This window comes from Acinonyx jubatus, chromosome A2 (genome assembly GCF_027475565.1).
Source record: "Acinonyx jubatus isolate Ajub_Pintada_27869175 chromosome A2, VMU_Ajub_asm_v1.0, whole genome shotgun sequence".
Lineage (NCBI taxonomy): Eukaryota > Metazoa > Chordata > Mammalia > Carnivora > Felidae > Acinonyx > Acinonyx jubatus.
The window spans coordinates 58,862,799-58,887,500 of NC_069383.1; the positions used below are offsets into that span (position 1 = coordinate 58,862,799).

At 39.3% G+C, this 24,702-nt stretch overlaps 2 protein-coding genes across 3 annotated transcripts in view; one reads left to right on the forward strand and one right to left on the reverse strand.

Moving 5' to 3' along the window:
* The window catches only part of BZW2 (basic leucine zipper and W2 domains 2), a 63,018-nt gene extending 54,578 nt beyond the window's left edge, over positions 1 to 8,440 (reverse strand). The window contains exon 1 of the mRNA XM_027072001.2: positions 8,287 to 8,440. The gene's annotated coding sequence lies outside the window, so the exon portion shown is untranslated. The remainder of the gene's footprint in view (positions 1 to 8,286) is intronic.
* A 327-nt stretch (positions 8,441 to 8,767) lies between these two features.
* ANKMY2 (ankyrin repeat and MYND domain containing 2) overlaps positions 8,768 to 24,702 on the forward strand; it is a 37,125-nt gene continuing 21,190 nt past the window's right edge. Inside the window, exons 1-4 of one of the 2 annotated variants that reach the window (XM_015082360.3) lie at positions 8,768 to 9,080; positions 14,302 to 14,366; positions 20,530 to 20,668; positions 22,491 to 22,589. In XM_015082360.3, coding sequence (XP_014937846.2) covers positions 9,014 to 9,080; positions 14,302 to 14,366; positions 20,530 to 20,668; positions 22,491 to 22,589 — 370 coding nt within the window. In that variant the 5' untranslated portion in view covers positions 8,768 to 9,013. The remainder of the gene's footprint in view (positions 9,081 to 14,301; positions 14,367 to 20,529; positions 20,669 to 22,490; positions 22,590 to 24,702) is intronic. The other variant, XM_015082359.3, reaches the window with a different exon arrangement.

The following is a 24,702-nucleotide window of genomic DNA, read 5'->3' on the forward strand; positions in this document are numbered from 1 at the left end:
CATTGGTGATAAAGCAGAGATAAAAAGCAAAAAATGCCTTCCCATCAGGGGCTTCCATACTGGGACCAGTCAGGGCCAGAACCTGATCAACCCAGTTTCCATTCAGTGCACTTTCCAAAAAGCCAACCAAAGTTGTAGCATGGGCTAGGGCAACTATTTACATGATACTCGAAGGCAGTTTTTTCATTATTTGCCTCATAGACTTTACGGTTTAGAATTAGCTAGAGTAAAGCATAAATATTAATTTTCACGGCTAGTTCAGCACTCGGATAAATTGAACTGGCACAGGCTACCTCCCAAATGCCAAGTGGTTTTCCACGGAGTTCCTTTACGGAAACATGTATCTTTAGTGAGAGGATTTGACAAAAGTCCTGCTTCTGAGAGACATGTAAATAAGAAATCTATGGCACCATGGTTTCTAGTATCACAGTAGCTGGTTATCACATTGTTTCCTGCAGAGGCTCACCTCTAACAAAAGCACAATCTTCACACTCCTCAATACCAAAGCCAGACACCTTTCCCCTAGGCAGCAGTTTCCTCTATCCGTGCAACGTGGGGTTCTCCTTCCTGTTTATAATAACCTCACTCTATTACCTCGTGTACTGAGAAAAACACGTGCCTTTTTTTTTTTCTTAGAAACGATCACAAAAAAAAAAAAAAAAAAAAAATCCAGGAAGCTGTCGAAGTTAGTTTGAAAAGAAGTAAGGTCCTCTGTGCAAATGAACAAGAACAGGAGGACAGTAGAATATTCTAAAACTGCTCACCCAACAGTGGCTTAGGATATATTCTCTGCAGTGTGTAACAGTTTGTATTCCTTCTGATTACTCACCTCTGCCTGGTGGTATTCTTGATATTTATTTAAAAGTCCTCAAAGATAATAGTACATTTAACCATTGTTTTTTGAAAGTCCTCATCTGACATAAAATTTGAAATATGAATAGACAAAATATAATTCTACATCTTTCAAACACTTTGCTCAACATAGGCCAGATCATTCCACTTGGCATTTAACTGCCCCAAAAACACACTTGCTGAAGAGACCCATGGCATCAGCATCAACATTAGAGTGAGCTAAGAATGAGAAGTACTTTTGCACATACTCTGCTCACATCAGTACACGTTATATTACAAAATCAGAAATTATTCTAAGTCATGTGTTTTATTCCCTAGTAGATGCAGAGGGAAGATACTGCAGAAACTCCTAATGACAACCACAATCCTGCATTAAAATGGTTCACATTAATCTGATTATTACATCCCTGTTTTATCTCTCAGGTGTAACTGTTTCAGCAACATCTCTAATCCACTGAATAAAAGTAGGAAAAAAATATATCAGAACAGTCCAACTGGAAAGAAGTCAAAGTGAGAGAATAAAAACTCCTAAAATTCCTTTAAGGTATAGATTTTAAGAATTCCATGGATCAGAGATTCAGAAATATTTAAAAACTAAACTTCAGAAAGAATTTCCTGCTTATTTTCTAGGTATTTATATTTTAGTTATTTTGGAAAATTTCAAAGCATATTGTAATCAAGGACAAAATATTCCAATAGGTGGCCTTTTCTCTTCCATTGTTTGTTTTCATGTCTATTATCAGCTTCCTGCTACCACCAATGCTGAAGATAGTGGTTTGTACTTTTGGATGTAGTCTTAAACATGTGATGTCACATTTTATAAACTACTTGAGAGCAAGAACATACGATCAAAGTGTGCTTTAAAATATAATCTACTACTTTCATGATCTTAAAAAGTAGACATATTGAGGAAAACATACCTTTGAATGAAATCATTGCTAGTTCCAGTATAGTTGGCTGAAAAACTGCAGCCAATATTTATTTTATAAGTATTTATGATGTTATAATATTTTATGTAATTGTTTTTCTTTGGGGTTGTCCTCCCTGGAATGCTGTCCATTTTCTGGTTTGCCAAATTCATCAGCCCTTCCAGACTTGGTTCAAAATCTCACTTTCTCCAGGAATTAGCCCTCCCACTGAGCTCCACCCATTCTGGAATTCACCTTTGTGTCTGCACTGCTCTGGTTGGGGATTGGAGAAGGCTGTGGGGAGGTGGGGTCATTTGAGCTGAGAAGGATTTGAGTAAAATCTGATATGCAGAAATGGGTGGAGGAAGGCATTCTAGGAGCAGGAAGCCGGTGGGTGGGTAGAGGAGTAACAACATTGTTCCAAGTAGAGCTGGAAGATTGGCAGGCACCACCAGAGAAGCCACTCGAACCCACAAAGGGCTCTCAAAGGTAGGAGCTGACATAAGCAGAACCTAAGCAAACCTATGAGCTGACATAAGCAGAACAGAGCTTTAGGATAATTTCATCATTCAGTCCCTATTGGTCCAGGGGCTGATCTATCTCCTGGAGGACAGCACAAGCCTCTTGAAGATAAAGATCATGTCTTATTCCTTACTTTTTTTTTTTTAAGCTTATTTATTTACTGAGAGACAGAGAGAGAGAGAGAGAGAGAGAGAGAAACACACACACACAGGGCTTGAACTCACAAACTGTGAGATCATGACCTGAGCTGACACCAAGAGTCTGACATTTGACCAACTGAGCCACCCAGTCATCCCTCATGTCTTAATCTCTATGACTCATTGGTCATACCAGATGCACACCAAGATCTTTCTTATTAATGAGATATAATTATTGGCATATTTTTTGAGTCTCTCTTTAAAAATAATTTTTATCTTCCCAAATCTAGGAAGATGAGCATATAGCAAAACTAATGCCAATACAATTTTACACTGAAATGTTTCTTCAACTAGGCCTGTAATTGTGTTCTTCTCAACTGTAAATAGACAGGATTGACCCTAAAAATAACATTGTTTCTTTATAACATTTTACAGTACAGGGCATCCTCAAAGTCACCCTGCAAGTTTGGTATATATATATATGGTATATATATATATGAAGAAACTGCAAGCAAGGAAGATTGCCTTGGAAAATACATCTCATCCCGGAAGCTGGAGCCATGGTTTTCTCCAATTCCCAGGGCTATGGTTGTGCTTGGCTGTCTCCCAGAGACCATCCATAATCATTTCCTACCAGATCAGAAGAGGCTACTTAATGGGCCTGCTTTACTCCACAATCAACAGACCAGGAAGAGATTCTTCTGGTCAGAGGGTGATCAATGTAATTTAAAGGGCTGCTTTGTCTTCTGGGTTTAACACAATCCCACAATAGACAAGTGACAAGAGACAAAAATGCCAATTTTCTTCCCTAAATGTATTAATTGGGAAAGTAAATACTAACTTTTTCCTTCTGAGGCTGAAATAGCTTTCTACTTTTCATTCGTGGAGCAGTTTTGTTATACTCTGATAAGAGGCACCGGCCGAGAAGTTTAAATTCCACAGTGATACAGTTCATATAAATATGCGTTGACGATATAGTAATGTATGCTTCAACAATATCTGGCAGTGATACTGGATTGGCTACATTGCCCTTAGACAGTGTGAAGACTTGGCTTTGAAGCTTAATTAAAACTTCTTTAAAATCTTCAAAGTCTGGGAAGACGTTTTAAAAATGATACAACAAATTTCCTTGTTGACTTTGGGAACCATCAACATTTAAAAAGTCCATAACATAATAAAAGAAACATAAAAGTCAGGAAACACAAGTTATAAAGTTGCAAATATCCAGGGAAGTGTAAGTATGAAAATAAGCAAATGCTGAGTAGAAGTCTTGCAGGCACACGTTCTGAGTGTGGCCCTTAAAAGCTTACACGAGTACACTTCTCCGAACAATGCCACTCACGACAGTTTGACCCTTCTTTTTCAGAAACGGTTTATGAGACATAGAAGAAATCAGTGTCTCCGCTTCATTCACAGCTTGCTTTTTTTGGTTAAATTAAATGTATCTGCACCCCTCGTTCAGACTTATCTGCAAATTACTTTGTCATTTTCCAAAAAGGATGAAAATTAGCTTTCGGTACGATATTCATAAGCCTGTGACACAAGCATTGAGTAATGCCACCTACCTTTGAGTTTTGTGGAGAAGTTAAAATGTGAGGTGAATAGTTTATGGAAATGCATTGTTTGCAAGACGGTCCTTTGCAAACTGAGGTGTAACTGTTTGAACATGGAAACGAGTAACTGCATAAGCTGAACTCCAAGTATAGAGAAAGAACATTTGCATTCATATTAGTCTTCTGTTTTGTTCAACAACGACAATTTTTAGAAACTATAATACTTCCAACTTCTTCTTTTAAAAAACTTCATTATGGAAAATTTCAAACATACCCCAAAGTAGACAGAACAGTATAATGAAGTCACTGCATACATCACCCACTTCAATTGTTAACCAGTCAGTTTTCTCATTAATATTCTTACTCTCAGTCCCTGTCCCCCATGGTCACAGAATTACACTGAAGCAAGTTTCAGACGTCATAACATTCCCTCCTTAAATAATTCAGTACTTATCTCTAAAGATAAGGGATTTAAAAAAAAAATACAACCACAATAGTTCTTTTAATTGGAAAATCCAGGAATGGTATGCAAAATCTGTAACCACGTGCATATCAACATTTTTTTTTTCTCGGTTGACAGCATTCATCAATCAGAATTTCAAGAAGCTCGACACCCAAACATTTAAAGAACTTCTGCCCTTGGTTATGGCAGGTGTGTTCAGTGCCACATCACCTCATGATGCCAGGAGGGATTAGTCAAGTAGGTAAACATATCCACCTAAAATAACTTAGAGATGCAACTGAACTCAATTCAGCAAGCACTGAGCATATACTAGGTGCCAGACACTGGATTATGGATTTTGAGAAACAAGGGTAAATTAGTCCTCATTAATTCAAAGTTGAGAAGGAGAAGGGGTCAAACAGATTAATAAGAACTATAATACAACGTCATGAAAAAGGTACCTGCTTCAGGTATTTTCATGGGGATCCAGATGAAGTGGCAATGATGGGGGGTGGGGGAGCACTAGGGCTCACAAGAAGATAGGTGAGAATTCGAGAATGCCAATAATGGTACCAGCAACTCCTGTGTAAAGATTTTACTCATTCCCCTAGCTGAGGGGCACGAAGAAATGTGTTTATTATCATCTCTGATGCCCTCAGTGGATGAGGTGATCACGAAAGCCAGAGAGAAGAATTTACATGTAAGTAGTATTTCGAAAGTTGAGAGGTCCAGCAGATATGAGGAGGAGACAAGAGACTTAGCGGTGAGGGAAGGGAGGGCATTCCAGGAAGAGAAAAGCAGGAACAAAGGGGTGGAAATTACTGGCATGTGAGGGAACCAGCAGTGTGGTGACCTCTGAGTGTGTGGGAGGGGCTGGCTGACTGGAAATGCCGGCTGGGACCAGAAGTTGGAACTAGCAAGCAAGAACTGGGCCTCTGTTCTACGGCCAGTGAAAAGCTATTGGCACGTTTTAAGTGGACCAACTGGGTCTTTTACAGAGTATGTTTCATCCTTGGGTGGATGATGGTGCTCAAGGTTTATTAAACTGGTGGTGCCTTGAACTACTAGCTGGATGGAGTGAGGCGAGAGAGAAGCAGGCTACGTAGCAATCCACTGTGGACAGGCCAGGAGAGGTCTAGGGTGGCACTAACAGAAAAGAGAGGAGGAGACCCCAAAATATCAGACATTTTAGAAAACATTATTTTTAAAAAGGTGATGAAAGAAACAGAAGAGAGACCAAAGCATCATGCAAACTTTATTATGCAGTGTGGAACAGTGTATTGTATGCTCCAATTTCTGTCAAAAGTGGGAATATATATGTAAGTTACAAACATATAAAATATTTCAGTGAGGATATGAGAGAAACAGATACCAATGGTTATAGGTCATGAAGAAAGGACTAGGAAAAGAGGTAGGAAGGAGACTTCTACTTTGGTATACTGAACTACATGAATCTGTTATCTACTAGCTAGTTGAAAGAATGTATAATTTCCCCCTTCCCCTTACTGCCAGCCACATAGGCAGAAAATAGTAGGAAAAAAAGTTCTGGAGACAGATCTGGGTTCCAGTTCTGGCTCTGGCACTCCCTAACTGTGGGGCCGTGGGCAAATTAATTAAGTTCTTCTAGTTTCTGTCCTCTCATCTGCCGAATACAGATAATACTGGCTAATTCCTGGGTCACTGTAACAATAGTTAAGATAATCCTATACAAAGCATCTGCTAGAATATCTGAAACAAAGTAAATACTCCCTAAGTGGGTGGTCACTGTTTTATTATTAATGAAACTTGTTTGACATGAACACTTTCTTAGTACAAAAAAAGTTCCTAGATCTAGTTTAAGGTGTGCTCATTAGCTAATCTTATTTCTACATTAAATATTTATTCTGTACAAAATGATTAATGTAATCCATCCAATGAACGCTATCCATTACATTATCTGTTTCTAGGAACTTAAACAACATATTATTTATCTGTATTTCTTGGTAGATGTTAGTTTTTGTCTTTAAATGGCATTGACTCTAAATTTACTGAAGTCATGTATTCAGAGGCCTAAATACCAATCAGATGCCATAAAACACCAAGAAAATAGGTAATAAGTTGTTATCCTTGAGGAACTGACAACCTCAGGGAGACAAACAGGTGTGACCTTCAAGTAACCATGGCCCCAATTTGGCATAAGAGATGGAAATACTGGCAATGAAGTACCCAATTCTGGACACACATCCACTGTAAGATGTTGTCACCAGTTGGGGGAGGCTCCTCTGCAAGCATTTTCTTAGGTTTGTGGGTTTCTTCTGCATGATACTATGTTCTAAATAAATTGTAACTGTGGCAGTAACAGCATTTTAAGTGTTACAAAAGATTGGTCACTCTCAAAAGCCTTACTACTTGTTGTTTGAACAGCCACATCATTATTAAAGCATCATCAAACAACAGTTTCTTTGTTATACACTGAGATGAATAATTTCAAAGTATTTTCATGTGAGATGTTAGGGCTCAGATCTGCCCCAGCATGCAAAGATGAAGCCTTAAAAAGAAAACAGCTGGAGTTTAGAAAAGATTTTGTTAAATGCAAGAAATAATGATGAACATCTTCCAGGATTTCAGAAGTGTTAGTGAATGCTTCAAAATAAATAAAATAAAATAAAATAAAATAAAATAAAATAAAATAAAATAAAATATAAAAAAAGAAAAAGAAAAAGATCAAAGGCATATGGCCAGAGGAAAATGAATTTCATTTCATATATGGCACTATGGGGAGAAAGCGCGGTGGTAGGGATGCTTAACAAAAAAGGTCTAGATGATTATTCAAATATTTCTCTTTGAAGCAGATGGGTCTAGGAAGAAACATCATTACTAGTCCGCAGAGAAACAACAGTGACACGTAAACACTAATTTCTAAAAGAAGCTTTCAATGATGCCAAAAATATGTTACGGATGCGCGCCCTGGAGGAATGACTGACTTCGAATTAGCAAGCAAGTCTTGCTTCTGAGCCACAGGAGGTGGTACACACTTCTATTTACCCCCTAGCTACCTACGGTGGTCGCTCAAAGCTCGAGGCAACATATTACAGTTGAATGAAGGTTGGATTAAGAGGCTAATCTAAGGCTATATATAGGCAGCAACACCAATTTAATCTCCGCCCCCTTCCCCTCCCCTCCCTATTTCCATAAATCTCAAGATCAGAGTTACAAAGACTGGGAACTCTGGCAGAGCGGAGGCCCTTCCTTCCCCCTTTCCCCCAGGCCGTCTCTCATAAACGAAGTATTAGTTTAAGTGTAAATTGCTTCCAAACATCCTTAACAGGCACCACAGGGCGATCAGATCCGGTTTTCTTCCACAGCTTCCACAGAGGCCAGAGGAGATGACAAGTAGTGTGTGTGTTGGGGGGGGGGGGGTAAAGGGGGACGGTGTTAAGGCTTGCCAAAAGAGAACTATCTTCTTCAGACACTATTCTCACGATGCGTTCCCCTCGCGCGTCCTGGGGAGCTCTCCTCGCCATCCCGCCCCTAGCCCAAAGCCCCAGCGCCGGCCTCTGGGGAGCCGCATCTGGCCGTGCCACGCACGAGACCGTAAGCACCCGCCGCTTCTCACCGCGTGGCCCGCCCCCGCCAGCTCCCTGTCCCAGGGTCTCCCGGGGCGGCCAAATGGGGCGAGCGGCGAGTCTTCAGTCCCGGGTGCGGATATGCGATATATGCGATGGCAGTCGGGTGGAGGGCAGGCTTGCCCACCGGGGGGCAGGAAGCCGCCCCAGCAGGCACATGCTTCCTCCCCGCCAGCTCCGGCCCGGATGGAAGCCCCCCGGCGGGGCGGCGCCCGCGGTTCCCGCAGCCCTCCCGGCTTCCCGTGTCCCACCCAGGTTGCTTCTCACCTGTCCGAGGAGGTAGCGGCGACGCGCGAGACTGCAGGCTGCGGCGATCCCGGCAGCGGCGGTGGCACCCGCGGCAGTGGCGGCGGCAGACAATGGAGGAGTGAAGGACAGACACATTGACATCGACCCACGGAGCCCGGCGCAGCCCCGCCTCCCGCGCCGCCCCGCCTCCCAGCCCGCCCCCGGCCCGGGCTGCACCACTCCCGGGGAAATGGGGGAGGCTTACAGAGACAGACAGGGAGGTCTGTACGCCCCGAGCAGCCGCGGCCGGACAAAGATCATCTGGAAAGAGAATTTAAATGTTGCGTATGTCTAAATATGTGAACATAGTGGCAGTATGGGGATGGGAAACGTGGAAGAGGAGTTTCATCTCCCCCTCTGATTTTCTCCGTTGGGTTTTTCCTGGCCCGGCTGCTCCAATGGGAGCCTCTCGCTGCTGCCTCCTGTAGCTCCTCCTCCCGGCCCGGCCAATGACGCGCAGGGGGCGGTGACTGTCGCTGGGCTAGCGGCGACCGACCGCTCGGCTCGCCCGAGCTCGCCCGCTGCTCGCCCGCCGCTCGCCCGCCGGTGGGAGGGAGGAGAGAATTCGAACGCTTCCGTGGTTGGCTATTCGGGGTCCTGGGTTTCGAGCTGCCCCAGTGCGGCTGGCGTTCCTAACGCGCGCACACATATCGTTTCTTCTTAATACTTTCAAAAAAACAGAATCATCTTCAAGCTGGCGGGAGCAATGGTTCATGTAACGAAAGGCGAGCTGACCCAGGAGGAAAAGGAGCTGCTGGAAGTCATCGGGAAAGGTATGGGTGCTGGGCTGCGACCGGGCGCTGCCTGCCTGGTCTGGGGGCGTGGCGGAGCCCTGGAGGCGCCCCTGGCCGGACTGACCCTCCGCTGCTTTTCAGCGACGTTGGCTGCCTCGCACCGGGAAATAGCGTTTCTCTCGATGGTCTCGGACCGGTTGCGTGGGCGGAGAGGAGCGGAGCGGGAAGCACTGCTGGGACTCGAGCTGAGGTTGCAGAGGTCCGTCTCCCAAATCAGCTTTTGGAAACATAACGTTTCCAGGCCCCAGCTCACATTGTAATGAGCGACCTCGGTGTGTGGGTCCCTGGATGCACATTCTTCAAAACTCTCAAGGTGATTTTGACCACCGTCAGTCCGGGCAACAGTGGCCTCAGGTTCTTAGAAGGGTGTCTAAAGGGCCGTTTCGACTTCCGGAGGCCGAAAGATCTGGATCCTTTAGCTGTCCCCGCCCCCGCCTGGGGGGTGGAGGGAGCTCCTAAGAAGGGTTCTTTATAAGGGCACAGAAGTAGGTCGGTAAATCGCTTCATTGAGGGTTCTACATCCTGGCCTCCCCGGCTTCCTTCCAGAAGCTCCCAGCCCCCGCAGGAACCCGCAGGGAAGCGAAGAGGTTGCCTAGGCGTCCACGGCCGTCGGCGCACTTAGCACAGCATGGATCTTCTCAGCGAGTTCTTCTGTGTTTTCCCTTCCACTCCCCCAACGCCTGTCCCACTTCCGCCGCTTCGGGTGCTGGGGCGGGAGATGCAGGCCGCGGGGACGAGCCTGAAGCCCTCAGTCCCCGAGTGGACGCCCCAGAGGAGCTCCCTGCTGAGTTCCGTTACCCGGCAGGTGACAAGAGTGTGACTACGTGGCTTCTCCTGCACGGTCACGGCTCCGGGATGGAGATGCATGGGACTGCGGACATAGTTAATGTGGTTGATTGAAGCTCAAGAGTGAGATAGCCACATCTGACCTGGAATGGCAGAGAGGCCACTTACGACAGCATAAAGGCTTCCCAGTGTCCAGTCTTGTTTCTGTTAAGCAGCCAGGGTCAAATCTGGATCCCCCAGAGACCATGGCAGATTTATTTTTCATGCTGACAAGGCAAGTCTAAATGTAAAAGAAAAATCGGATTTGAACCCAACAGGTGCTGATGAACGGATCCCACCTCATCTGATGTCAACAATTTCAAGTCAGTCACATCTACATTCCTCATGCAAAGAGTTCTTTGCCTAGAACTGTGGGTCGTGTAGTTGCTGCTTTTATTGTTTCTTCTGCATGGTACTGGCCGACCTTTTTGACACTGCACTCTTTCTGTTTTTCCTGAGGCTCTGGGATTCCAGTCAGCAAACATGTAAGCCCCAGCTGTGTGCCAGGTACTTTGGTAGGCAGAAGGAAACAGGATCCACTCAAAATCCACCAGGGATGCACATTCTGCTTTTAAACAGTCAGAGCTATCAGTTTTTCAAAAGTGTAAACAAATGAACAGTTTTGTAAGGTGGGTTTCTGGAAGGGGCGGGTGGGGGGGGGTGGGGAGGGGGTGGAATCCTTGGAACATATTCCTAGGTGTACACCAGTTTTTATTTTAAAGGTGGTATGAAAGAGAACTAATTAAGTTTAGTCTGGTTAGCGCTGTGATGTTTCTGGGCCCAAATGGTGCGTCAAGTTGCATTGGTTCACAGACAATGTGGTTCACCAATTTCGTTGGCCTAACCCATGAGAATAACTGAGATGGACTTAGTCTGTGACGCATTCTTATCAAGGGAAAGTCCATGGGACATCTCTGTACTCTCAAAGAAAAATAATGGGAGATATGAGAAAATACCAACTATAGTCAGCCTTTATTGAATGTTGGTATGAGCTAGCGTAATTCTTAGCACTTTACAAGTATCGATCCATTTAATCTTGATGAGCTAGGAACTGTTATTATTTTTTATTTATTTTTGAGACACACACACACACACACACACACACACACAGAGTGTGTGAGTTGGGGAGGGGCAGAGAGAGAGGCAGAGACACAGAATCCCAAGCAGGCTCCAGGCGCTGAGCTGTCAGCACAAAGCCAGATCTGGGGCTTGAACTCACAAACTGCGAGATCATGACCTGAGCCGAACGAAGTCCGACGCTTAACTGACTGATCCACCGAGGCGTCATGAGCTAGGAATCCTACCACAATCATTTGCTGGTGATGTGGCCTTGGACACATTGCTTTTTCTGAGCTTCTGGTTCTACATGGTACCTACCCCACAACATTGCTAGAAGAATGCAAGGAGTTAGCGTCTGTAAAGCATTTAAAATGCTGTTTGTGTTGTCTGTTATTACGGTAAATGAATCGACAAGTTGGATAACTTGCCCAGTGTCACACAGGGAATAAGTGACAGAACAGAGAGATCATTTGGCCCGTAGTCCTAGAAATACGCTGGAGTTGAAAACAGACCAAACAAAAAATGATACCAATACCACAGCAGTCCTTACCATATTCACTTCTAGAGGCAATTTAATTTCAACAAAACATTATCATCTGTCAAATTAATTTTAGTTTTAAATGTTACTGATTCCATAGTTTTGTGTGCATTTAATTTGAGAAACAACTTTTGGTTTATAGTTGAATAGAGTTCATAAACAAAGTTTATGTTTGTACTCATAAGAATCATTTTTTTTTAAGTGGGTTGGTAGCGTTCTTAATGTTTTTGCTTTTGTCTATGTTTTCCCTTTGATACATTTCTCAACCTGGAGAAGTACTAGATTAGTCAGCACTAGTACTTGGAACTGACAACAAATTTTCAGCCAAGTGTGACCTGCCATGTTGGCCAATCTCAAATAAACTCAGCACATTTTTGAGTATCCCTTTTAGGCCTGTCACTGCCCTCTAGAAGTTAAGCAGACTGCAAGTGAGACTTAAAATCCAGAGAGTACTGCGTGTTGCTTCTGGACACCTTTAGAACAATTTCTTCTTCAAGTGAATTCACTTGGTAGGTCATTTACAGGTTACCTATTTATTAGAACACCCAGAAGAAGTTCCAGATAAAACCGGGAAGCTGTTTGGTATATACCATTTATATATTTCAGTTAATGATGGCATCCATTTTACAACTTTGAAGAAGAGAAAATTGAAATCACAGAAGCACATTTAATGGGCTTATATTAGGTGTAGATTGGCCCGTTTTTCTAAGTTCTGATATCTTTTTTGTTAAGCACTGAGGAAGCACTATTTCAAAATAAATAAAATCTTCCTTTAAGGGTATAAACCAGAAGATCTTCAATCACTTATCTTGTTTGGTACTTAACAAGAAAGGAATGTATTTACTACTTTTTTTTTTTCACTGTTTGCATAAAAGGGGTTATGTAATAGTCTTGGACAATAAGGTGTATTTCACCAACGATATTGAAGTATAATGAAAGAACAATCAATGGTGCATATTTAAAGTATATTCCACACCTTCTATATTTTCCTGCTGATGTTATTAAGTAAGGAAGATCAAATTAGAAATCATCACAAGGTTTTCCTCTTGGGGTATTTTGCTCATCTATTTTCCAAAATCTGGAAACCCAAACAGTTTGAAAAAAATTTTTCATCCCATTCCTTGCATTTCAGAAGGCTAACTGGTACTCAGTGATATGTGTGTGTATACCTCATCTTTTATTTACTTATTTTAAATTTCTCACTGACAGGGCAGATATAACTTAGATTGTTGGCCACTGGGCTAAGCATTTTATACAATTATTGACCTGTTCCCTCATGTGAGCCGTAATCCCCAGATTCCCCCTAACATGTAGCATGCTTTGACAGGCTCACAGTCCCTATGGTGCTCTCCATTTACTGAGCAAACATCTCCTGATCAGATGGAAAATAATTTCAGTTATTTTTCACTGGCTAATGGAAATCAATTGAAGCGTCTTTCTTAAGTGAAATTAGGGTGCCGGAGTTTTTGTTCTGGTTTAATTCCTTTCTAAAGATGTGACAGAAAGTCTCTGATGAGAGGCCCAGGTATGGCTAATGTCCCATGTAGAACTTGCTCACGTGCTTGAAGGCCTTCCTCATTCATTCTGTAGCCCCTCATCCAGTAGTACTAACTGTCCTCAGATGGAGTCCAGGGTGGGAAAAATGCACTGTTTATGAGGTAGCTGCTGTTGTAATCCAGAGACTTGTAGATCATTCGCCTGACACATTTCCCCAGCAGAGCTATTTCTCTGTCGATCTAAGAGACATTTCTCTGCCTGTCCCCTGTTGGTGTCAGACAACCAGATGACCTGCCTGCAGAGCAGGTCAGGGAGAAGGAAGCAGGCTGATCTTTATTCTGCATTCCACATTTAACTCTGGAAAACTAGCAGAATTTAGCATCTTCTTGAACTGTAATTTTCAGTTAAAAGACAGAAATAACTCCTCATTGTGGGATTCTCCTTTTATGTCCTTTCTGGAGGAGAGGCTTATCTCAACCTTTCTTCCTGAGAACATTCAATTTCATTTGTCTCGTCCCTGTCAAACCAGAAATTTTTTGGCAGAACGAGTGGCTGACTGTTATTAATGATGATAATAGCAACATTCTCTCTTGCAACTACTTGCTTCTGTCAGTATGCCTTACAGAAGACTGGAAAAACCTGACAGTTGTGGCCCAATTATGGCTTATTTCCAAATGTACAAAGGACTAACCTTCAGGTTTAAGTTAGAGGACTTTCAGTATGAGAGCCTGATTATTAACGAAAAAGCACTTTTATATGGAACCAGGCTTTAAAGATATGTTTACTTAAGCATTTCTAAACCAAAAATTCTATTATAAGTAGGTCACCATCAATTCACAGGGCCTAGTGATGACAGAGAATATAAATACTGACTGTATTTTGAACTCCAATTATTACATTGACTGGAATTTAAGCTTTAGATGGTGGGCTGGACTAGATGCCCTTTAAGATTTCAGTATTAAGAGTCTTATTTATGCTTTGTGGTTACTGTATCACTGCCAAAAAGAAAATATGGCCAATTTAATATACTCTAAGGTCAGTGGAAGTAAAAACAAGATGGGGCTATTTTAGTTACTATAACTCTGTTCTGGGTAATTACTTTGTGGGAAAAATACTATGTGTTGATGCTTTGTTTCTTAACAATCTAACCAGACTAGTTTTAGTTTTACACATAACCCTTTAAAATTTGTTTCCGTGGTGTTAGATTTTTTCTGTTATGATGATAAATAACTTTAGTTTACATTTTCTTCTTCAGTCTTTTCTTTTTTTCTTTTTTTAAAGGTACTGTTCAAGAAGCAGGAACACTGTTAGCCAGCAAGAATGTCCGTGTCAACTGTTTGGATGAGGTAAAATTTAAATTTTTTTTTAACGTTTATTTATTTTTGAGAGAGAAACAAAGTACGAGTGGAGGAGGTGCAAAGAGAGAGGGAGACACAGAATCCAAAGCAGGCTCCAGGCTCCGAGCTGTCAGCACAGAGCCCAATGCCAGACTCGAACTCACAGACCTGGAGATCATGACTTGAACCAAAGTCAGACGCTTAACCAACTGATCCACCCAGGCGCCTGAGGTTAGATAAAATTTAAAAAGCTGAATAAAGTGTTTTATTTTCTATGAGAATGGATAATATATAAAATGCAGTAGTAGGAGTTCTTATCTAGCATTTGTGATTAAGTTATACTGATCTCTAAACCAAGTGTAAGCAGGCAGTTTACAAAATACAAATAAGCATGTAAAAACATGTTTAATTTTATTAATAATCAAATAAGTCCAAATGAAACCAAATCATATTATTTCTTGTAAAGTGTGGGAAACATTGGACTTTTTACATACTAATGGATTAGGTATAAATTGGCATCACATTCTGGAGAACATTTTAGAATATGTGCCATTTTTAAATGTACATACTTTTGATACAGCAATTCTACTTCTAGGGAAAGTTAACTGAACCTAACCTCAACTTTCTAGTATAGTTGCTTTCCAAAATAACTTTCTGCAATGAAGGCGATGTCTGTTCTGAGCTGTCTGATACCAGCCATTAGCCATGGGTGGCTCGTGGCTACTTGATTATTCAGTGTGGTTCTAGTGCTGGAAAGTTTACATCACTTGCTCGTGCAGAAGGGGAAGGGGTTTTATTGATCCTTTCCCCAGACATAGGTAGCAAAATTAATGTCAGACGAATTAAAGTTTCAAGCAAAAAATTTTAAAAATTTTTAAAAAGATGAAGACTCTCATAGATTAAATTAGTAATCCACCAAGAGCATACTAGCCTTAGGTGTTCACTTAAAAGCTTATGACTTTGAGATTCATAGAGAAAAAGATAGAATTCAAAGGAGCAATTTGTAAAACTGCCGAAACACTTTGACAAACCACTAGGTTAAGTAGAAAAAAAGTAATACAGGGAACAGAAAATTTGGATAACTAATTGACAGTGTACTAAGATAGAAAAAACAATAGTACATTTTCTTTTACCTGGAACATTGATAAAAATTAGTCTGTGTTACACTATCTTACAAAGGAAATTTTAGCTAATTTCAAAGAAGTTTACCTAATGCAGTAGTAGACATTACAAATAAACAAAAATATGATCTCAATAATAAAGCAACTTGAAAAATTAATTTTAACTGTCAGTAGTTCTTGGTTAAAAGAAGAAATAGAAGTAGGAATTGTCTACTATTTAAAACTGAGAACATTTATCAAAAGCTACTATTTATCAAAAGCTGTGGTATGTGGCCAAAGTGATATTCAGGGAAAATTTGCATTTGTCACATTTATCATCATTGCTGTTGTTATTATTATTATTATTATTATTATTATTATTTTGCAGCATTTATTGTACTTTCAACTTGTGTGGTATTCTGAGCTTTCAACTAAAAATTGTTTTAAAAGATTAGGGTATGCTAATAAATAATAGCATAAATTAAAATGGAGTATAAATAAAAGGAGTGAATGAATGAATTAAAATAGAAATAAACATTTAAAAAAGCCATCAGGCACAAGCAACAAAAGAAAAAAATTAAAATAAAAAGGTTTGTGCTTCAAGGTATACCATTAAACAGTGAGAAGATAATCCCACAGAATGGTTCTACAAATCCTATCTGATAAGGGAATTGTAACTAGAAGCTATTATGAACTCCTACAACTCAACAGTAAAAAAGACAAATAACACTATTAAAAACTGGACAAAGGATCTAAATAGATACTGTTCCAAAAGATACTCAAATGACCAATGTGCACATGAAAAAAATGCTCAGTATGAGCTGCCAGGGAACTGCAAATCAAAACTGCAGTGAGATACCCTGGGACACCTGCTGGGATGGCTATAATAAAAAAGATAAATAATAATAAGCATTGGTGAGGTTGTGAAGAAATGGGAATCCTCATTGATTGTTGGTGGGTAAATGGCACAGCCAGTCTAGAAAACAGGTTGACCGTTCCTCCCTTGATTAAACATAGAGTTTCCATATGGCCCAGCAATCCTAGGTGTATTTTCCTAAGAAAAATAAAGCATATGTCAACACAAAAACTTGCTCATGAACGTTTATAGCAGCATTATTCTTAATAGCCAAAGTTAGAAACAACCCAAATGTCCATCAGCTGATGAGCAGATAAACAAATGTAGTATATCCGTACAGTGGAAAAGTCCTTCATAAAAAGGAGTGAAGGACTGGTAAATGCTACAACATGGATGAACCTTGAAAACATTTGCCAAGTCAAAGAAGCTCGTCGCAGAATACTAAATATTATGATTCCATTTGTAGGAGCTGTCCAAAATAAGCAAATCCATAGGGACAGAAAGTAAATTAGTGGTTGCCTAGGGCTGGGTAGGAAGGTGGTGGGGCGGGTGGGGGGGAGGGGGTCCCTGATAATGGATAGGTGGTTCCTTGTGGGGGAAATAAAAATATCCTAAAATTGATTGTGGTGATTCTTGTACAACCCTGCAAATATACTGAAAACTATTTGATTGTATGTATTAAATGGTGAATTTTGTGGTATGTGAATTATGTATCTCAATAAAGCTGTTTAAAAAGGATAGAAAAAAACAAAGTTCTCAGCATAAGACCAAAATATTAGACACAGTCTGGAAAGTATGAGCCAGAAAATGATGTATATAAGTACCAAGACAGTAAGAGAGAGTATAACTGCAGTTATAAAGGAAATTTTCATAAGTTTTTGTGTTGAAGCCAATATATATGAAAATCCATATAACAGTAACTTTATAGAAAAATAAAAATGAATATATTCATCTCATATAGAAGTGGAAAAACTAGAATAATTAAGGAAAATTTGTGTAAATATATTTAAATGCCAACCACTTCCTAAAGCTGCAAACCTGAGTATGCTTTACAAAATGTTCAAGGACTTCTCATTTTACACAGATTGCAGTTAGTTCATAAAAAGATGGGAAGATACCCAACTCATTTGATAAGACTAGCGTAACACTGATGCCAAAATAGGAAAAAGACCAAGAAAACCTTGGACCCAATTCAGTTTATAACTCAGATACAAAAACTCTAAGATACTAGCAAATTGATCCAGTAGTATGTCAAAATAATAATTAAATAATAACCAAGTAAGGTTTCTCCAAAAGTGATAGGATGGTTCAATTTAAGAGAATCTTTCAATATTATCCATTATATTACAGAATAAAAGAATCACCTATGTTTATCTCAACAGATGCTATAATACCTTTGATAACATTTAGTGTCCATTGATGGTAAAAGCTCTTAACAGATTAGGATAGAATAGGTTTTTTTGGTAACTTGATAAAAGATTTGTGGAAACCTTCCCCAAACAGTAGCATCCTGCTTAATGTTAAAACATTAGACACACTTTCATATTTAATGGTAAAACCCTAGAAGCATGAGAATCAGGACAAGGAGATTCCTGAAGATTCTGTGAGCAAACTACAGACAGATTAGGCCTCCTCGTGTTCCTTGAAGGCAATACCCTTTGCTCTCAAAGTTTCCGACTTGCATTCCCTTTACCTGGAGCAGTCTTCCCCTAGTTATTTAAATTCTTTGTGTCTTCACTCCCTCAGGAAGGTTTTGTTCAAATGCCACCTCCTTAGAGGGACATTTCTTAACTGTCCTTTTATTTAAAAATAATAATCTCTTTCTCTCTGGCATTCTGTTTCCCTCTTACTCAATGTTCTTTCCCTGTAGCGTTTGTATTACCCCTGCCTTATCACTTCAACTAAAATTTAAATGTCAGGGACTTAGACTGGAGGAGCATGGTATTTGTTCATTGCTATCCACAGTGCATAAATCTGTGTCTGACATATATTAAGCACTCAGTAAAGATAATACGTAGTAATCATTGCATTCAAGGTTTATAATTTTTTGTTCTAAGTTATTATAACCCTTAGTAAAAAGAAAGAAAAGCTTAGTATAAATTATCACATAACATGTTTGGCTTCTCTTACCTAGGGTCATCCAGGCCAGCACTGAAATTTGATACAGGAAAAGCATACACTGTATTACAGACATGACAAGGATAACAGGTTCAGAGAATGCACAGCAAATGATATGTTTGGGTTTGCTCATTACCTCTTTGAAAAAAAGCTCTCATTGATTAGTTCTGAAAACCAATCCCTGTTACGAAGACCAATGATAAATAAGAAAGAGCAAAAATAAAGAAAAATTAAAAGGGAGAGAGAGAAAGAGAGAGAGAGTCAGCAGAAAAGGAGTATCAGGAAACAGGAAGGCAGTCAGGTAAATGGACTTCAGAAGTGATCAACAGAGAGGACAGTTAAAACACAAGCAGACATAAAAAAAGTGAAGACACTTTGCAATTGCAATGTAAGACTCAAAAACTTTGTACATCTCCTTTGTTCTGAAACATCTTTTCACACTGTGTTGAAAGCTGCTTTAGGGTTATGTATTTATTTATTTTAAATATATAGGACATTTCTGCGGTGTCAGACTTATAACCTTTACTTATACAATGGGATTGCTGTGTGATAAATTGCCCACCTGCCTGTACTGTGTCCTTCTTTTCCCCCAGGCTGCACCTAGCTTCTCATGTCTAGGTTATAGCATCCTACGGGGCTACCACCCTAGTCTTGCTTTGAATGCATTTTTGTCTTATTCAAAAGGTAATAACCATATAATTCATCCCCACTTTCTTAGAGCTGCCTCTGTGTAGTGAGATCCTGATTACCCATGCCCACTCGAACCACTCCCAACCTTTAAATACCTCATCCTTGTAGATACTCCCAACAAAGGGAGTCTTAACATTATAATCTTACCAGTTTTTTATTGTTCTCAAGAAACATTGGCTACTCCTACTAAGATGTCTCTTGTACAGCCCCTTGAAAGGTCTCAGCCTTCGTATAATTCTTATATCAGTAACACTTCTAGAATATTGATGGCTTGTGTTCATAATCATAGTGTGGACTCATAAAGAACAATTCAAATTATGTTGACATTCTAAGATTTACTACAGTAACAGATTCTACTTTTAATGTTTATTTATTTTTGTGTGAGTGGGGGAGGGGCAGAGAGAGAGAAGGAGACACAGAAACTGAAACAGGCTCCAGACTCTGAGCTGTCAGCACAGAGCCCGATGCGGGGCTCAAACCCACGAACCGTGAGATCATGACCTGAGCCGAAGTCAGACACTTAACCGACTGAGCCACCCAGGTGCCCCCAGATTCTACATTTTAGAGAAGTCTTCATCCAAAACAACTTTGAAATTCCAGCACTTAAAGAGTTTTTCCTGGTTTGCTTTGAAAATCCACTTAGAGAACACCTTGCTCATTTATCTACCACGTAGCATCAGATACTCAGAACAAATAAGGTTGGATGTTTCACTGGATATGCACAAAACATGCAGACTAAACAATGTAGTGTGAATATGACCAATCATTTCTTGATATTTATATTGTATATATGATGAAATCATATATATAATCAAAACGTAAATGTGGTTTGGGGTATCATTTTAAAAATGATACTATTATAATATACATTTCCTGTATCTTGTTTTTCTCATTGGCAGTAATTCATGGAAATTTCTCCAATTCGTTAGATACAGATGCATTCAGTCAAGAGGTTCACGATTACTCTTTTTGTGGTTATGATTTACAAGTGGATACAACATGCTTTATTCAACTTTCTCATTGATAGGCATTCTGATTGCTTGAGATGTTTTTGTTTTCATGTTTATGCATTTGTATCCGTTAGTTTATTTGTTTCTTCAGTAGCTAAGTATGTGTGGTAGAGATGCGAACCCTGATGATCTAGGTTCTTGTGCCTCCCTGGCCATTTTACTGTCTATGTGAGGTTGAACAAATCTTCTTTGAAACTATTTGCTAATGAAAAATTATCAGATAACAAAACATTTTTCCTCAGTAGTTTATGAAAGATCCAAGTGAGAAAGTCAACATAAAAGTACTTTATGAGTTTATTAATTCATGTTTCTTTTATGTTTTTAGTTTAATTTCAGGAGTTGTTCATAGGAGAAAAGGTAAATAAATATAATTAATACTTTTTCCCTTTTTGTTACAGAATGGAATGACTCCTCTAATGCACGCTGCATATAAAGGAAAACTTGATATGTGCAGATTACTTCTGCGACACGGAGCTGATGTAAATTGTCATCAGCATGAACATGGATACACAGCCCTCATGTTTGCTGCACTTTCTGGTGACGTTTTAGAAATTATTCTAATGTATCAGTATCAGTCACCTATGCAAAATTTTTATAAGTACATAGATACTTTTAAATTACATGCTTTTTTATTATAGTAATTTTAAGGTCAATTCTTACAGGAAAGGTGGGAATTGGTTCTTGAAAGGTTGTAATGTATAAAGTATGTTATATAGTTAATTTGGTGATAGGTTTCTTTGCTTATTTAAATCAGCTGATTGTATAGACAATATATTTTGTGTAGAGTTAAGGAGTTGGATCATTATTCTTTCAAGTGAGTTCCATTAACGTTCTGTATCTTTGTATGTTGAAGTAATATGAAAACTTCTTTGGTCTCTTGAAAAAATAGCTGCTATGTTAGAGCTGTCTGTTTGCTTCACTGACATTTATGTCCTAAATATGCTGATCCAGTTAGAAACTTACTCTGATTTGTGAATAAAGACAATTGGGAAATATTTACAATTAATTGGAGTCATCTGTATTTGTAGGTGTTTTTTTTTTTTTTTTTTTTTAAGAAAAGGAAGATATAATACTCTCATACCTTAAAAACAGTAATCTATATTTTTATAATCCTGGAAGAGGAAAGCATTTCTGGAGAAGGGGTGGGGATAGCTTAAATAGATAATGGGGATTAAGGAATGCCCTTGATGTGATGAGCAGTGGGTGTTGTATGGAAGTGATGAATCACCAAATTCTATACCTGAAACTAATATTGCACTGTATGTTAACTAGCTTGAATTTAAATAAAAACTTGGAGGGGAAAAAAGGAGGAAAGCCTTTCTAAGTGTGATATATAAAATATACAATATAAAAAGGACAACATTGACCAACTTGGTTATATATAATCTTAACATTTCCAAATATAGAATATACCAATGTATAAAGTACAAATGAAAAACTGAGGAAAATATTCATTATATATCTTAAAGGGTCATATTATTATGTAGCAGGAGCTCTCATAAATCATACAGAAACAAGTACTGCAATAGAAAATTGGACAGAAAATTGAACAGAGAACAAAAGACATAGAGCTGGCCCATAAGGATATAAAATATTTTCACCAATTAGCAAAGAAATGCAGTTGGGAAAATAAATGATCATTTGTCACTCACTGTATTGGCAGAGGTTAAGGAAGAGTGATCATGTCCAGCGTCAGCATAGGGACTTCTCTGCACTGTTTTGGCATATGCACATCTGCCCAACCTGCTAGAAGTCAGCCTGGCAAAATGCCTTTAAAATAGGCATAACTTTGATTCTGCAGTGTTTTCCAGGAACTGTTCCATCCTGCAGAAATTAATGGAAAATGCTGGTCACTAAGTATAGTTCATAATAGCAAAATATCTGTAATGATTACATTAGCAATAGAATGCAAATAGAATAAAAGCAAATGATAGACCGTCACCTGTTGTATCATTATTCCAGGGCCTGTGGATGTGAGGATTGGGATGGATTAGTAGTAGATAGTAAGGGGAGATTTCTCATTTTATCACTCTTTGTTGTTGATATTTTTTGTTTCTTTTCACTTTATACATTATCAGTAAAAAAATACATTTTGTTAAAAAAAAAAAGTGATACTCAGTTCCATACCGTCTTTGTATTGCCTGATGTTTTTCCCCCAAAATGAGGTTAATCTCTATATGGGTTTTTGTATTATTTTACTCTTTACTCTGGTTATGATTTACATTTCAGAGAAAATGAAAATATTCACAAGATAGAAACCTAAAACTAAATGAGGAAAAAGGGTACAGATCATTTGAAGGAGGTGTTTTCAGTTGGGCATTTCCTTAATATTAACAGATACGTTCCCTTCTAACGTCAGGTAACAAAGACATCACGTGGGTAATGTTGGAAGCTGGTGCTGAGACAGATGTTGTCAACTCTGTAGGAAGAACAGCAGCTCAGATGGCAGCCTTTGTCGGTGAGTTTTTATGGCATTTTTTAATTAGGTTGTATCCAAAATGTCCTCCGTGAAGAAATAGCACTTCGCTTCTCAGAGTACAAATAGTGTCATGTTCAGTTTTAAAAAAGCAAAATGTTTACACTTTGCTGGGTTTTGTCTAACTTAATGAAACGTCCAGTGACCCTTTGGAGAAAATGAGCAAGCTATCTTGAATTTCCACCTTGTGAGATACAAAGAATAGTGGGGCGATTTTAGTTGTAGTTAAATGCTTTGATGACTGTATCTTATTTCTCTAAGGAAGTAGTTTAACCTAAAGTCAAGAACATGAACTGTGAAGTCAATAGTCCTCAATTGAAATCCTGGCTGTGCCAGTCAGTAGCAGGTTACTTAATTATTCTAACCTTTACTTTATCCATTGTAACATGGTTCCTGGTTATTGAAAGGACTAAATGAGATGTTGACTTCCGGAGCTTTATGGGTAGCACTAAATAGGTGTCATCAGTTACTGTTGCTAATAAAAATTGCAACAATGCAGTTTTTTCATAGAAAGGAGCATTAATAATAGTGTAATATATAGCTGTTTCATTTTCATCCTCATCAAGCACAAACTTTTATTGTGTTGTGCCCAGTATTTCTTGGTATATTAATCCTGTTACTGACATAATATGAGGGGTTTGGAAGAGAGTGGCGTGAATATTTGGTCGTTGGTGTTTTAGTCCCACTGAGTTAGCAGTTAAGGAAAGTCCAAAAATAGACAAGCAAATATATAAACCTCTGATTTATTGGGGACGCAGCAAGTGACTTTTTAGGACTGATAAGTCATTAAACAAATAATTATTGTTTGCAACGTATATACCAAACATCACTGTAGGTGCTTTGGATACAGTGGTGAATGAAACAGAGGCTCTTCATGTGTTCAGGCAGTTGGAGGCTAATAGCAATGACAACCATTGTGAAAATATACTTCAAGGCACAGCTTAAGGGTTTCATAGAAATACATCAAATAGAGGGATCTTGTATCCTCTTCCAAGGAAGTTTTGAGAGAAATTACATTTAAGCCATGGAAATTAGTCTCGTACAGGAGGGCGATAACTGTATGTTTTGTTAAATTTTGTTACTAAATTATCTCAAAACACTAATAGTAGCTACCAGTGATTAAGTCAGATAGTCACTGAGTCAGCTCTGTGAGAGCGAATATCCTTATTTTATCTCAATTTCAGGAGGATTTAAGTATGGTCTTGCAGTACAAACTTCAGAGAAATATTTATCTCCCACAGTTAGAGTCTCCCTGGTTGCCCCCAGCTTACCACTAGGCTCATTTTGAGGGTGTCAGTACAAAGGGGAAATAAGACTCATCCAGGAAGCTTGGTTCTCATATTTTAGTTCACGTCTGCTGCTAATTCATTACAAGATCGTGGGCACATCTCTTCTCTGCAGGACTCAGTTTTCTGATCTGTGCCCTGAGGACTAGCAGTTAGATGAAATGAGGTTCTACTGAACTCCCAGTTTTCATCATGTCCACGATGTAGCAAATGAGAGCGCAGACAGAGGTTCAGTAACTTTCCTCAGGTCACAGGGCTGGAAGTGGAGAGGCCTCTTTTTTCACACATGAATACGATGCTCTTTTACTTTCCTTTCTCTTAACACCACTAGATCCATAGAAATCTAAGGTAGAAATTGTCCCCAGTCCCATCCTAAAATAAGAGAATTGTTTGCATTCCGTTTGAATCTCACAGACGAGAATTAAACCCTTTTGGTCTACACGATATTTTCCATTACAGGTAGTCTTTTTAAAAATTCATCCACCCCCTCTTAACTGCCCTCAAGCGGAATGGTTTGTATCAATATGTGCACGCATATGAATGATTTTTATCTTTTAAAAAAGATTTTTATCTTCTAAAAAAGATTTATCTTACAAATATATTTCTTATAACTTGTTTCCTTCACTTACTAGTATGCCATGGAAGTCCCTCTCATCTCACTGGATATAAATTCAGTTATTTCCACTGAATTTATGTCATATTCCATATGATTCAGACGTACCACAGTGCATTTGGCTCTCCCCTACTGATAGTTTTTAAAAATCATTTCACTACAAGTGATGTAATAATGATCCTCGGTCATATATTTT